Consider the following 15,435-nt stretch of genomic DNA (forward strand, 5'->3'; position numbering starts at 1 on the left):
GCTGCTCGGCTGAGTCGTGGCAACGGAGTGAATGAGGCAGCGGCGTGGAGTCGTGGCAGAGGAGTGGAAGAGGCGGCGGCGTGCCTGCTCGGCGGCGACGTTCTCTTCTCGACGTCACGACCGTGATGCGTGGGCTGGGCCGAATACCTTCTTTTCCCATTATCTATGTCTTCTGGGCTGCCGGGCTTAATCTACATCGATTAATCTTGAGCATTGGCTTAAATCATACCTCTCTCGAAAACTCTAAAAAAAGGCCGATCTTCGCGAAGGTCCAAAAATCTCTCCGCATGCGACACGTGGCGCGTTGTGGTGCCAGAATTTTGGTGGGAAGTGGTCTCCCTGCTCGCCAAGTGTCGCAAGGAGAAGCAAAGTGGGATAGGAGAGGAAAGAGTTCCCTTTATTTTTGTAGATTCGTTTCTTTTAAATGAAATATCTTGCGAACCGTAAGTCCAAATTACGAACCGTTTTCACTTTTGAGATCCTCGCGTCGAGATCTTCAAAACTAGATCCCATGTTGATAGGTTTCGAGATACTTTTTTTTCGTACTTCCAATACTAGTGTGATTGTACTCGTGGTGTATACCTAACTGTACCCGTGCTTCAACTGATAAGTACTTATGTTTTTACGGTATTTGATGCAGTTTTTCCCTTTACTCAGTAACTGTACTTACTTGTGTGCGCTACTGTACCTGTGCGTTTGTACTAGTACTTCCTCGTGTGCGCGACTGTACTTGCACTCGCTCGTGTACGCGACTGTACTTACTCGTATGCGCGCCTGTACCTGTCTCATCTGCGCGACTGTACCTGTACTCGCTCGTCTACGCGGTTGTACTTACTCGTGTGCGCGGATGTACCTGCTCGTGTGCGTGACTGTACTTGTACTCGCCCGTGTGTTCAGGTGTACTCGTGTGTTATACGCCACTGTACTCGCTTGTCTACTCGACTGTACTCGCCCGTGTACACGACTGTACTCGCTAGTATGCGCCACTGTACTCGCTCGTGTACTCGCTCGTCTGCGCGAATGTACTCGCTCGTGTATGTAACTGTACCTATGTTTTGATATAAAAAAACGAGGACATACACTTGTACGTAGCTTTGTATTGATTTTGCCAGAGTTAGCTAGCTACGCAGTACATACTCGCGCGGGATGGGATGAGCTAGCTAGCTACGTACTCGCGCGGGACGCGATAAGCTAGCGCGGAGCGCGTATACACGCGCGCGGCAGCACGTACTCGTGCGTGACTGGAGCATCGCGTACTCGCGTGCGGTACAGGCGCGTACTCGCGCAGGCGGCGGAGCGCGTGCTTGCGCGGGACGGGACTCGGGCGGGATCTCGCGTACGGACACGCGTTAGCTTCTGGTACGCTTTGCGGGACGCGTTTTTCCCTTTGCAAAGGTTGGTCTTTTTATAGTGGTACCCTACCTCTCTATTCTCAGGAGTGGTAAAAGGTACTGTAAAATAAGCCAGCTCACATTCAGGAAGCTAAACAAAAGTATAATTGAATCTCTTGATTTGTTCGTTTGTTCATCTTGCTTGCTACTCGGGACAGTTGAATATTGATATGTGTGGTTCTTGGTAGATTAAAGTGTGCCCAAGCTATGAAACTTTCCTATGTCCGTCATTGGTTTCCCACCCCTCCTGACACCAGCGAGGCCGACTGGAGGAGAGGGAACTGATCTATGGTGGAGTAGGAGGTGGAGGGTTTTCTTTCGCGCGGCGGTGCAATCGTGATACGTAACTCCCTATTCTCAAGGTAGATTGATGCTTGGCGTACCACTGACACCGAATTTGTGAAAACAAAGATATTTCAGAATTTTGTCAACTTCTTTGTTTGAAGCCAAAGATGCCGATATGTGTTCCAACTTCCAAGTGTTAGGCTTTTTCTTAGCTATATCGTTAAGCCATGCTAAGTACAAAGCCTTTTTTAAAGTCTAGCCATTTGCTTTTATGAGTCGAGTGACACATAATAGAAGCAACTTTATTTGCAGTACAAATGTACAATACAAGGTGCTTAGATTAATGCTTATGTAAAAACCGATTACTGTACATACAACTCCCTCAGCACTTTGAGTTGTACATGTCCCAACCACCTGCTTGGAAAAGGCTTATGATGCCTTTTTTTTCTTTTTCTGAAAACTGATGCTAGCTCTGAAATAAATTGATTGTAGTTTGTAGAATGAAAAAAAGCAACAAACAAAAAAATGCAAGGATAAACATTGAGTGATCACATGGTCTGTACTTTGTATCTCAGCTTAATTACTTGATCATAGTTTGTTTGAGAGTGACTAGGTAAAATCTCGCATTATATTGTGTGACATTAGGTTTTTTGTGACCAAAGTCAACCACTTCTCAAATTCATGAATTGAAATGGATTTTTCAGTGATAACATGAATATGACCTCAAATAACCAAAATATTGTCACCCACTACCGTGAAGCTCGTGTTTAGCGAATGTGCTTGATCAATCTCAATGTTATCTAAAGTTAATCATTTGAACATTAAGAATTTTTGTACGTGTGATACAGACTTTATTTGCACTGTACAAGACATACGTAAGTGCGCATACACCCAGGGACGGAGCCAGGAATTAAGCTTTATGGGGGCAACCTTAGTATGAGGAGGGATAAACTAGCAAAAAGTAGCTAATGTTCAAAGAAAAATCATGAGCATGGGGGCGCAACCTTGCTCGTCACCCTTTGTCTCCTTCCCTGCACGCCCCGAACATGCTGAAAAATTACACAAATAATGCCTATACCCATCATCCAACCAACTCATGTGAGTGGAGTGAGAGAGAAAACTTCAGTCTCATATATTAATGCTTTTTTCGAGGACGATACGACGTGTTCATTAACTCCATGGCTAGATTACATCATCATACATGGGACTCTCATAGAGCAATAGAGGGGGGAGTATCGTGGCACGTAAGCACAACAAATATCAGACAAAATAAACACAAACATGTTCTTAGGGTTGGGGTTCAATTGCCAAACTAAATCATTTCATGAGTTCACAAAATAACTTGTTTTCATAGCCTCTCACATCACGGGGTCATGCTCTACAGCATGGTACAGTGGCCAAAGGAGTCGTGCTCTAAAAAAATGTTTCTCTGATTGCGATGTCATCCATGGAGCCGCTTAGAATGGCACCGCAACGACGTCATGCTATAGAGCATGACTCCGTGAGGCGAGACGTTATGAAAACAGGATGTTTTATAAACTGATTTTGAAACAGGGTCATCTTATGCCAAATTTTCGAGATAGGGTTATTTTTGGTTGATTTCATCAAAATCGTATGCCTAGGCAGGCTATAGCCGCAATAGCACATCCACTGACGAACTGATCGACCTATTGCCCTGAACAAAAGTCCCCCGAAATGGACACTTCTTGTTCAGTCCGAACCCCTAGATAAATAGGCAACCCGCTCCTACGGAAGTCCTACCTCGCCGCCGCCGCCGCCGCCGCCAGCCGCCAGCCGCCGCTCACCTCCCACCGGAGTCCCGCCGAGCTTCCCCGCTCCCGAATTCTCCGACCGGGAGCTCGCCCCTCCAGCGCCGCATCTTCAACCCCACCGGTAAGCCCTAGCACATGGCGCGGGCACAAATCTCGTGACTCCAGCTCCGCATCCACGTCTCGCCTGGATTGGTCCAGTCCCCTGATCTCCAGTCTTTGTCTCGCAGGGGCCGGGGTTCGGAAGGTTCCGGCCGGTTCCGGCGACCCCGCGCGCGGCAAGCCCTAGGCGGGCGCGTCCGCCATGTTTCCGCCCAAGGGGCCCAATCCCTACGGGCAGCAGCCACCCTACGGCGGGCAGCAATCCTACGGCGGCCAAATCGTACGTCTCTCGAAAAATCCTCTGATCTGGTGCCTAGCTATCGTATTCAGATGTGTGGCAGGTTCTCATCATGTATTTTTGCGCAGCCTGGTGGTAGTAGTGGATTTGGGGCCTCAGCAGCGGCAGGTGCCCGGGCCGGACAGGGGGCTGCTGGGCAGTACGGAGGGCCGTACGCGTCGGTGTATGGCACACAGCAGGTGGTTAACTAACTATAGTCTGTCAACATTTTTCGAAATTGGTCCTGCCTATGCCTGTGCAATTGTATTGGCCTCCTAATGCAGTTTCATTACTGTTACCTGTGTTAAGTACTTAAGTTGCTCTGTTAGTTATCATTTATGCGATGTATGTAGATGAATGAAGGTTATTAGCTACCAGCTCAACGCCTTTGGAATGCGACATGTTAGTATAACTGTGCGTGCAGCTTTGTGCCGTCAGAAATCTGATTTATCTGCATGGACATCTGAGGTGGAGGAAATCACTAGGTTTCACAGTGATGAGGAGGCTGGGCAGGATTATTGGTTCCAGCTCAAATGGATTTGCTCTCTAAACCCGAAGTAAAACTAAGGAATCCTCCTGGGCCTTAAAAGTCTTTGTTTATCCTTTACCTTGTCCACATGAAAAGCACTTAGTATCATGGCTTTCTGGAATGCATGCCTACATTTTTACGGAAGGTTCGGAAGGTCACAGGTTCTGTAGAGTGAACTAAATGGAAGTCTAAATAAAACCTAGGAATCGAGAATGCCCCCATGGAACAGTTGTACAAAATGAACATCAGACTGTACACACTCTAGACAAGCTGCACTTTCTGAAAGAAAAATATTAAGCTATCGCCCAACGTTTAGCGCATATGCCAATTTTGAGTGAATGATGCTATCGACCACCATGATCTCTTGATCCACACTATAACATTGCTCTGAAACTAGCTGTTCCTGGTCACTTTTGGGCTTGCCAGGTAGTTTAAAGAAGCTGTTAATATGGGCTGATTGATCTTGTGTTGTCTGAAAGTAAATATATTTGCTTTCACGTATTATTTGTTGTATTTTGTGCATTTTTCATATTTAATACATTAAGCCATTTCAGCAGCAGTTTGTAGTTCATACCATGAAGACGGTAGGAAGTAATTTTGGTCAACCATTCATATATTTTTTAGGCCTCGTCTCAATGTCAGCCCAAGTCTTTGTTTCAACTGTCTTGTATGTTTATTACTTTTTTCTATGGCTGGAGCTTCCTTTGCACCGTCTTTTTAGTTCCCAAGTGCGGTGACTGCTTCATGAGATTTTCGCATGATATCTTGACTGAATATCAATTTAATACTTTTTACAGGTTGGTGGACTTGGTGGCAAAGGTCCGGATTCTTCTAGTCATCCTAGCCTGCCAGCTCATCCAACTTCACTCTCTCAGGCATCCAAGTTCTCATCTGGACCTGCAGGGTCCAACCTGGCAAGACCAAACGATGACTATATGGCTGTGCGTGGATATGCACAGAAGTTAGACCAGTATGGTACTGATTACACATCAGAGAGAAGAATGTATGGTGAACACTCAACTAATCTCGGCAGGAGAGATGGCCTTACTGATTTGGATAGAAGATATCCTGATCATATACCTGCAGGCCATCAGGTATATCACATATGCTCACTTCTTTTTTGGCCCTTTTCTCTTTATTTATTTGACAAACTCATTTGTATGACCAACTTCTTTTACCACAGATTCATGACCGTGTGGAGCAGGTAGATTTCTTTTCTTCTTACAAAACTACATTCTGTCCCATTATAATGCCCTCTGTGATAGCTTATCGACGCTGTTAATTTTTTAGGGTTCAACTATGCGCCATCCGCCACTCCTGAAAGCGCAGCTACCTGTGTCTGATATGAGGTATGTTAGCTCACAGTCTGCTCATATAGGTTAATTTGTTCAGATTTTTGGTCCATATATGGTAGGCCATAATTACTCTCACTTTAAAAAGCGCATCTAATGAACGACTATGTGCATGTTCCAAGCATCTCTTCTTAAGTCAGTTTTGTTAATTACTTTTGTATTCCACTGGTACTTCTAGAAAGCTAGGTCAGTAGTGATCCTTTGCGCGTTTATCACTGCAACAAAACATAGCACATGCACTGAGTAAAGTATGCATTTCTGGCAGACAAGCCGATTACTTTGCAGGAAGGTCCGCTACAATCCATCAAGAATCTCAGGAACTTGGTTCATACGGAAGGGCTGAAGCTGATCATCGCAACTTGTCCATTCTTGGGAATGTTCCATATGGAGGACAACAGACATCTTCATTGTTGGCAGGAGCCCCTAGGACAAACATTGATAGCCTTGGCTATGGACAAGGATCATCAGGCAGTGGGTATGGGATGAGTCTGCCCCCTGGGCGTGACTATGCCTCGGGGAAAGGCCTTCTCCATCCATCTTCAGATTCTGATTACCGAGACAGCATCTTACCCCGTGGACGTCCAGGCATATCCATGGTCGATGAACGTGCAATTGACCGGGTTGGTTATCGTCGTGAGCTGGAGCTAAGAGATGAGGAACGTCGAAGGGATCTCTTGCTGGAAAGGGAAAAGGAGCTTGAACGGGAACGCGAACGGGACTTGCGAGACCTTCGAGACCGTGAAAGAGAAAGAGACCGTGAAAGAGAAAGAGAGCGTGAAAGGGAAAGGGACCGTGAAAGAATAAGGGAACGTGAAAGAGAAAGGGAGCGGGAGCGTGAAAGGGAACGCGAAAGAGAACGTCTTCGTGAACGCCGCGAGAAGGAGAGGGAGCGGAACAAGAAGCATGTAGCTGATTCAAGGCGAGAGCGCACTCCACCTAGAACCTCTGGCGATCGACGGCGTTCTTCTTCTGTTAGGTCTGAGAAGCCTTTGCGGCGACCTTCACCTCGGCGTGATGCTGTGCATAGGTGTCTCTATGTTCTCTAGCTTTGTGGATACAATAGGATGCTGCTTCGTCTTTGCAGCCTTTTAAACTAACGCTTTGGTTTGTTGTCCTGAAGGCATCGTTCACCTATTAAAGAAATAAAGAGAGAATATATATGCAAGGTAAACGAACGGTTGTGTTTGTCACAGTGTTCTTGCAAAATCAATGATGATAATATAAATCCTTTACATGCCTACCTGATACACTCTGGTCTTCCTTGACTCTTGTCTATCCGTGCTCTTTGCAAACTTATATGCCCAAACTACACTCTGGTCTTCCTTGACTCTTGTCTATCCGTACTCTTTGCAAACTTATATGTCCAAACTCGGTGCTAGTATATCAGAGAAATTCTGCGTTCCACTTGTTCATCCATCTACACCAATCCTTGTTTTTGCCTTTCTAGCCATTCTCTCTTCTTTTAGCACCTGCCTGGAGGTCTCTGGTGCCTTATTATTCTGATATGAAAGCTTGAAGACCATTCACACCTCTCTACCCCCTTTATATGCAGATCTCATTATATCATGCTAGATATGCAGTAGTTTTAGTTTGATGCCCAATAGGAACTCTATGCTAATTGGATTTTCTTTTGCAGGTTTTGCCATTTCGTTTGGTGGATGATGAGAGAGACTGTTTATCTTTGACAAAAAGATATCCTAGGCTATCAGTTATTCCAGATTTTTCTAAGGTTGATATTCTATTCATGGCTGTTGCTGGTCAAAAGTTCAAAAATCAATGTTGAACAGTGGGCATTATAGATTGTTCTTGCTCATTTCATTGCCTTATTTGTGGCTTACTTGTTTTGTAGATTGTACTAAATTGGGCTAAAGAAAGCCTAAATCTGTCTCTGCACACACCAGTGAGGTACTTGTTATTGGGATTACATAAGTAGATTTATGTAGTGTTATAGTTTTCTTGCTAAAATGTTCCTGTGCTTCCTATTAATGCTATTATTTTACTATGTTGCTGCTACAAAACAGTCTAGAGCATGCCATCTGTGAAGAGGATGATAAGACTGATGAAAGCGCATTGGTATCTTCTGTGGAAACATCAATCACAAAGACCTCCGAAACCATTTGGAATGCAAAGGTGTTTTTCTAGAGTTGTGTTTATTTTAAGTACTCCCTCCGTCCATAAATAGATGCCAAAGATTTGTCTAAATTCGGATGTATCTATACACTAAATTGTGGCTAGATACATTCAAATTTAGACAAACTTTTGGCATCTATTTATGGACAGAGGTAGTATTATTATGAGTAGGAGCTCTGGTGATAAGTTTAGAGAGTGACAGTTTGATTGACTCATGTTGTTGCGTAGTTTATTGAGTTGCACATGTTGTATGAATTATGCCATGTATTATATTAAGTTGTAGCTGTTTCGAGTAGTTGAGAGTGTTAATTTGAGTGACTTGTGTCATTATACATGGTTGTCAATCTCCTTAGAAATGTGGTACTCCCTCCGGTTCATATTAATTGACTCTAATATGGATGTATCTACACACATTTCAGTTCTAGATACATCCATATTGGAGTCAATTAATATGAATCGGAGGGTGTATTGTTTTAGGCATTAGTACTCATGTTTGTTGAAAGTTTTGCTTGCAAGTATATAAAATGCAATCTTTTCTGCTGTCCTGTGCTATCCAAGGGTGCTCTGATGGTCTTCCCCTGGGTCATGCTTGCCACTTGAGTAAATATTTTGGTTGGATAAGTTTGAATTGCGTGGAAAATATGTTCCATTGTGTGGAAAAAATGTTTGCATTGCATTGCGACACTCAGACATTCCAGAAGATCAAATTTATGCATATGTAGAAAGTGTTGCATTACCATGATTTATATGTCTGCATGTAGTCTGATGCTGTGCCAGGATCATAGTACCAACCGCTAATCTTTGCAACACCTTTTACATATGGAACACTTCTTTGTTGGTAACTGTGGATAAAAATTACCTGATATTGATGCCATGGTTGAGTATTTTGCTTATCCAACATTGTGAAAGATCACAAGTCTTCATTGGATAGACATTGACATGATTTTTGTGTTGTACACTTTTAAGTAATTCAAAAAACATTGCAAAGAAAAAGACCATCTTAAGTTGGTTGGACATAGAAGCACTTCAGTTATGCTGTCTGTACCTCCTGTAATATAAGATGTTACAATCAATTACAATATAAATTGCTTGTAATCATAACATCTTATATTATGGGTCAGAGGGAGCAACTCTTAACATTTTGAAATGATTTTCAGCTGTGTGTTTACATATATGGTCATGTACTTATGTGCAGGTACTTCTGATGAGTGGTATGAGCAATGGTGCCTTTGCTGACATAACGTCAATGAGAAGTACCGAGGAAAGAGTGGTGCACTTGAACAATATCTTAAAATTTGCTGTATTCAAGAAGGACCGTTCACTTCTTGCTATTGGTGGCCCTTGGAATGCAGCACTTGATGGTGGAGATCCATTGGTTGATTGTTCTTGCTTGATTCAAACCGCCATCAGGTCTGCCTTCATCATTAAGTAAGTTACCATGGATAACTTGCAACTCTACTAACTCTACTTCTTGGACAGACATGTGAAGGAACTGGTTCAAGTTGATTTATCTAATTGTACCAGTTGGAATCGTTTTCTCGAGGTAACATCTGAGTCTATCTCTCAACACTTGCTAGGAACTGTATTTGTTGAAATTCTTTTGAAGGAAAACAGCATCCTTTCATCAGGTTCCTTTTATTTAAGTGATCATTACTGGATGTATTTCTGGAAAGGAAAAGTGCAAAACACATCTATTCCTATTTACTTGGTTGTGGTCTTGCCAAATTGGTGTTCTGGATCTGATATTTTAAATCCGAAACAATGTTTGGAGTCCATAACGCCCAGGAGAAAGCGTCGGTGATAAAAGAACTAGTCCCTCCTGGTTGTGGGGTTTGCTATTTTTCGAGGCTTCTTCCTAATTTCTTTGATTTTTCTAGCTATTTGTGCTTTAAAGTCCCCCTCTGATCCCACATGTCATAAAGGGTATGTTTGCTAACTGGCGGAATATCAGACTTTGTGACTGGTACTGACCAGTTGCAAGTGCGATATCAATATCTGTCGTGTTGGCTCTTCTGTCGGATAAGATGATAGCATTTACCCCAATAATAAAGCCCATTCGCTTGACAATACATGTTCCCTGAAATATTATTGCTGAAGTCATCATCATAATGTTATTTTTGATGTAGTCATCATCATAATGTAAGACATGTATTAATACTGCAGGTCCATTACAACAGATATGGCAATGATGGACTGTTCAGTCACAAAGAAATTACTGTACTGTTTGTGCCAAACCTGTCGGAATGCGTGCCTTCAGTGGATATATGGAAGAACAATTGGATTGCATACCGAAAATCAAAGACAGAAAGGGAGCAGCTGACTATGAAGAAAGAAAAGGTAAATTTGTGGTTACTATTACATACAACATACATTGTTTTCTGCTTAATCAGCAGCACTAGAAGTTCTGACTTCCTGTTGCTCTTCAGAACCCAGATGATCCAAAGGAGCAGAAGCAAGGTGTGAATGATGCTCACTTATCTTTTACTACCTTCTCCTTGTATGATGATGCACAAATAAATTGATCCTTATTTATTTCTCAATAATATTAGGGGAGCCAAGCGAGGCTAAAAGTTCAAATGACGATCAATTGAAGGATGGTGATATTGCTGCCAAAATTGAGAAAGTTGATGCTGATATGGAACAGCAGGGCAAAGATGGAGATACCAATCTTGCTGGTAATGATGGGGAGAATCTTGATAAAGTTGGGGAGCAAGTTGAGAAGATGGTGGGGGTTGTTGAAGGAAACACTTCTGGCGACGCTTCTGTTGACCATGTTACTGAGGATAAAAAGCCCATGAAAAAGAAAATAATAAAAAAAGTTGTGAAAGTTGTTCGAAAAAAGCCAGCTGGTGAGACTTCGGTGGATAAATCGCCTCAGGTTGGCAAGGATGCTGTAGCAGAAACTCCAGGTGAAACCGCTGAAAAACACATTGAACCGAAGATTGAGGATGTTGGGAAAGAGCAGGCCGGGTCTGGCATCAGTCAGCAGCCTGAGGCCAAGAAATCTGGTAAGAAGAAGGTAATTCGAAGGGTTATTAAAAGAAAAGTACCTGCTTCAGCGTCCGAGTCAACTGCCCTTGCTGCACCTGCTGAAACAAGTAAACAAGAAGTAGAAGTTCAACCGGAGAAGAATGATGAAGACCTCACTGATGCTGGGAATTCACAGACTAAGCTGGAAGAGGGATTGAAAACTCCTCCTGAAGATATCTCAAATCAGAAGAAAGAAGAAGGATTGAAAACTCCTGTTGAAGATACCTCAAATCAGAAGAAAGAACAGGAGCTGGAGGTGAAGGGACACATATTGACTGATGATCAAAAGTCAAATGTAGATACGGTCAACCAGCAGGAAGCTGTGGACCAAAAAGATGCAAAAGTTGATGAAAAAAATGGAAAGAATGACAAGAAAAAGGATGATAATGAAAAAAAGGATACAGACCAGAAGGTGGACTCAAAGAAAAAGTCACCCAATGACATTAAAGAAAAGAAGAAGTCCGACGAACCTCCGAAGCATCCAGGATTTATTCTTCAGGCCAAAAAGAGCAAAGAATATAAAGTATGCTTACTGTGCTATAACTCAAACATGGTCTTATTAGTTGCCGATGTGATCTTATTGAATGATTTTTATTTGCAGCTCCGTTCAACATCCCTTTCATTGGATGGCCTCCTGGACTACACCGCCAATGATACAGAGGAGTCGGTATTTGAGGTCCATATTCTGCTCTGGCTTTTGTAATCATCATTTGCTAATTATCATTACAAAGGATTGCTACCTCTGTGCTTTTGTACTTTTCATTACTACTCCTTCCGTCTTGTAATATATAAGATGTTTTACAACCAATTACACCTATATTGGGACCATAACACTTTTCAAAGAATTCTTAATGAATTCATTGCTTTCAAGGTAGTGTTCATCTGACACTGATGATTGATCTGTTATTCTTTTTTTCTTTTTCAGCTTTCTTTGTTTGCTGAATCATTCAGTGAAATGCTTCAATACAGAATGGGTTGTGTGATATTGTCTTTTCTTGAGGTAAACTCCTTGAGCTGTATCTATGCGTTGTTAGTTTAGAGTGTTTTTATTTCTGCTTTTCTCATTTGGAACTATCTTCTGACACCACTTTTGTTGATTTTCTCATTCAAATGTATACTCCTTTGAGTTGTAGTCTAGTATATCCTTAACCCCTCTACCACTGGTTCCCAAAAGTAAGTCAACTTCCATCTAACTTTGAAATTTGGTATCAGAGTATGCTTGCAAGAAAATGTGCAGTAATGGTCATAAACTGAGAATCCAACTTCATTATGCTGATTTTCTTGCCAAACTTAGGACAATTGTTCGCTGGTAATGGTCCAAATTTTGATTGGAAGTTGTAGCTCGATAGGTCATGGTAATTCTGTCTTTCCCTTGTTTTAGTGGAGTGTGTAAAGAGTAGAATAATAAAATTGCAAAAAAGGCGAACTAATTAAAAAGATTTGATTTTTATTTTCCCACATGGCCTTTCTATCTTTCTAATCGAATTTTAGGATTCAAAAGAAAACGGCTAGAATTTACTTCTAGTATATATACTCCTATAGAAGCAGCCACATCCAGAGGTTTTGGCAGTGATCTGTTTTCACTTTTCTCATTTACTTTGTTTTGTCTTCACAGAAACTTTACAGGCAGTATGTTATGAAGAGGAACCAACGTAAGCGCGAAAGAGAGGAAGATTTAAAGAAGGAATCTGCAGAGAAGCGACTCAAGACAACTGATGATAACCTAACTAGGAGTACATCAGTGAATCCAGGTAAAAATGATGAAATAACAAAGGAGGGTGGTGAAAAGATAATTACAGACAATGCAGTAGCTGCCCATGAGGGACAGATAAAAGAGGGTGACAAGAAGATGAGTACAGATCACCCAGAGGCTGCCCATGACGAACTGATAAAAGAGGGCGAGGAAAAGACTGGCACAGACCATTCAGCAGCTGCCCGTGATGAACCTGAAGCTGATGTGAAAATGGAGGATGAGGATCCTGAATATGAAGAAGACCCTGAAGAAGTAGAAATGTATGAAGGCGATGAGGACATGGATGAAGCTAGTGCTGAAGGGCTGGTAGAAGCACAGGTTATATTCTATACGCTTTTCACCATGCATAATTTCATTCATAACAGTAGGAATGCTTGTCGGTTCGTTGTCCATCTTCCATCTCACGCAAAATTTACTTAGGCTTAACCACTAGTTTTCAAAAAATTATATTTTCAAATATGGAAGTATAGCTTTGTACGCGTCGTTCATATCCAGTTAGTTTCAACAGAAGTAAATGGGTAATGGGAAAACGTGAACAAACCTCTCTAACTATGCCCCTAACTATTTAAGTATTGGATTTGTCAAGTGAAAGTAGTATCATACGAATTTCCATGAAAAGTATTTTCTAATATTATAATTTTGTATCATTTTACTAATGTCTTATGATTAAAGTTGTATCCATATGTTGGAAGCTGCACATGTCCAAAACAGCACCTATTTGTGACAGGGTGTACTAGTGGGATGAAAAGTTTTCCCTTGTTTTCACATGCAACTTTCAGTTTTATTTAATGATTTATGTGATGTGAAACTAATTATATGCAAACTGTGCTTATTGTGGCACTTAATTTTCCTCTTCTGCAGAATGAGGATAAGTCGAATGAAAGAGAAACCAAGCCAGAAGATGTAAGTCCAAAAGATGATGGAAACAGGACAACAGAGAATCTAAAGTTGGAAAATGTGGATGAAAAATCTGCTTTAGGAGAGGACAAACAGTCTGTAGCAGAGAAAGGAGATTTGAAAGAAGTTGGAGAAAAGTCACTTGGGAAGGAGGGAAAGACGTCTGTATCACAAAAGGGAGATTCAGCAAAACATGAGGTGGTTGATAAGGACCTGTTGCAGGTATTTTTGCTGCTGTATAGAAGTGGTTAAATGAGTTAAAACTCTGTCTGTTACATGCATATGTTTATTGCTAACATATGATCTTTTCTTTGTCTTTAGGCTTTTAGGTACTTTGACCAAAACAGAGTTGGTTATATAAAGGTATTGTAACAAGCAACACCATTGTTCTTTTGAAAGTGATTCCTCAATTATGTACATGAGGTTGCATTATTCTTAATCTTTTACAAACGCAGGTGGATGATTTAAGGTGCATCCTTCACAACTTGGGGAAATTTTTATCCAATAGGGATGTGAAGGTCAGTTGCTTCATTTTGTCAACTGAATTACATACTATTTGTTGTAATCATATCTTCTGAAGCTTGTTATTTATCTACGAACTGGTCTTTTGAAGTTCCACCATTACATCTGCCACCTCTTGCCCATATGAATTGCATTGATGTCCTTAAAGATACGAAGGTTCATATACCATTTACCAGTCCTATTCTCGGCTCCATGTGGATACTCTTTAAATTTGGTTTGCCCGCTGGAGGTAGGCAAGCTTAGCTTGATATTGCACGGCCACACCCTCGGTTTGTTATAGGTTACTAATAACGAGATTAGAATGGGAATAAAGGGAAGGTGTATTTATCAATTCAGTATACCTGCACCTTTTGCATAAAAGCACCGTGAGCTTAACATTTAGTCCTTCATTTGTAAGACTTGAGCTTCTGGTCAAATACTTGTTGCGGCTGTATTGTTGCATAGACGATATAGTTTTCACCTATTGAAAAAATCACCAACTATTCCTGTTGTGATGGCATATGCTCATTGGTTGGATATTTCTCATGGGTGTCTGAACGCTGGTGTGTTGTATGCTGTGTGCAGGACATGGTTCAAATTGCTCTTGCTGAGAGCAATTCTGCAAGGGATGGTCGCATTATCTACACAAAGCTTGTGAAGAAAGTTGACTCCTGATCTGGACCTGGATTGACCCTGGCAGCCCGTTGAGATGATGGAACTTATTCTCGAGACTTCTTGACGATGATGAGTGGAAAGTCAGCCATGGTGAATAGTAGTAGTGATTTACTTAGTTACTTCCATTTTGTTTGAATGGTTACCTGATCATGAACCTAGCAACATAGTATTGTTTGTATGTTGACCTACTAGGGAATTTTCATTAGACTTCTTGCGCACAACATGACTTGGAAATAAAAGTTTGTTCGTACTCTATTTTCGATTTTGTCTTGCATCTCACGTTAAATCTTTCATCTACTGTGGTAGAGTCCTCAGGAATAGCGCGTCATAGGCCGTTGCATGCGACTTCTTCTAGTCATCTTGGTTAATTTCCTTCACCCTAAATAGACTGCTTCGCAGACCAAGTAGTGCCCTCTTATGTTGCATGGTCCACCATTCACCGATGGATGTTTAGCCGAATAGGAAACAGTACGAATTTTGTCCTTGTTCCGTGTTACGCCAGCCACATCTCTCTAGGCCGTCTGTTGTGAAAATCAAAATAAAATAAGAGCATGGAATAACATGTAATATCAATCTGTATCCTATTTGGGATATGTGTAATAGTAATAACTAAACTATATAAAAGAAGGTAGCAACAAACAAGTTTAGAATGTTTGGCACATGGGTACCAATGTTCACTTCACTTTTACATTTTTGAAAATTTTAAAACTTCATGCTTCTATGTCTTCAAAAATTATGACGCTA

The 15,435-nt window shown here is 41.6% G+C and overlaps 1 protein-coding gene across 1 annotated transcript; it reads left to right on the forward strand.

Moving 5' to 3' along the window:
- Window positions 1-3,700: 3,700 nt before the first annotated feature.
- LOC124694064 (protein SHORT ROOT IN SALT MEDIUM 1-like) lies at window positions 3,701-14,956 on the forward strand. Its single transcript, XM_047227164.1, has 22 exons — window positions 3,701-3,827; window positions 3,914-4,024; window positions 5,151-5,447; window positions 5,537-5,557; window positions 5,644-5,702; window positions 5,971-6,732; window positions 6,826-6,871; window positions 7,342-7,434; window positions 7,555-7,610; window positions 7,727-7,835; window positions 9,031-9,245; window positions 9,315-9,378; window positions 9,999-10,172; window positions 10,262-10,292; window positions 10,385-11,388; window positions 11,467-11,541; window positions 11,791-11,865; window positions 12,481-12,936; window positions 13,480-13,737; window positions 13,837-13,878; window positions 13,971-14,033; window positions 14,602-14,956. Exons 1-22 carry the CDS (start codon window positions 3,750-3,752, stop codon window positions 14,689-14,691), a joined length of 4,179 nt encoding a protein of 1,392 aa, XP_047083120.1. The 5' UTR covers window positions 3,701-3,749; the 3' UTR covers window positions 14,692-14,956.
- The last annotated feature ends 479 nt before the right edge of the window (window positions 14,957-15,435 follow it).

Source organism: Lolium rigidum, chromosome 1, assembly GCF_022539505.1.
Source record: "Lolium rigidum isolate FL_2022 chromosome 1, APGP_CSIRO_Lrig_0.1, whole genome shotgun sequence".
Classification (NCBI taxonomy): Eukaryota; Viridiplantae; Streptophyta; class Magnoliopsida; order Poales; family Poaceae; genus Lolium; species Lolium rigidum.

Coding starts and splice junctions, on each gene's coding strand:
- LOC124694064 (XM_047227164.1), top strand. CDS start 3,750: ATGTTTCCGCCCAAGGGGCCCAATCCCTACGGGCAGCAGCCACCCTAC. Junction 5,558..5,643: donor TTCATGACCGTGTGGAGCAG/GTAGATTTCTTT, acceptor TTAATTTTTTAG/GGTTCAACTATGCGCCATCC. Junction 13,879..13,970: donor ACAGAGTTGGTTATATAAAG/GTATTGTAACAA, acceptor TTACAAACGCAG/GTGGATGATTTAAGGTGCAT.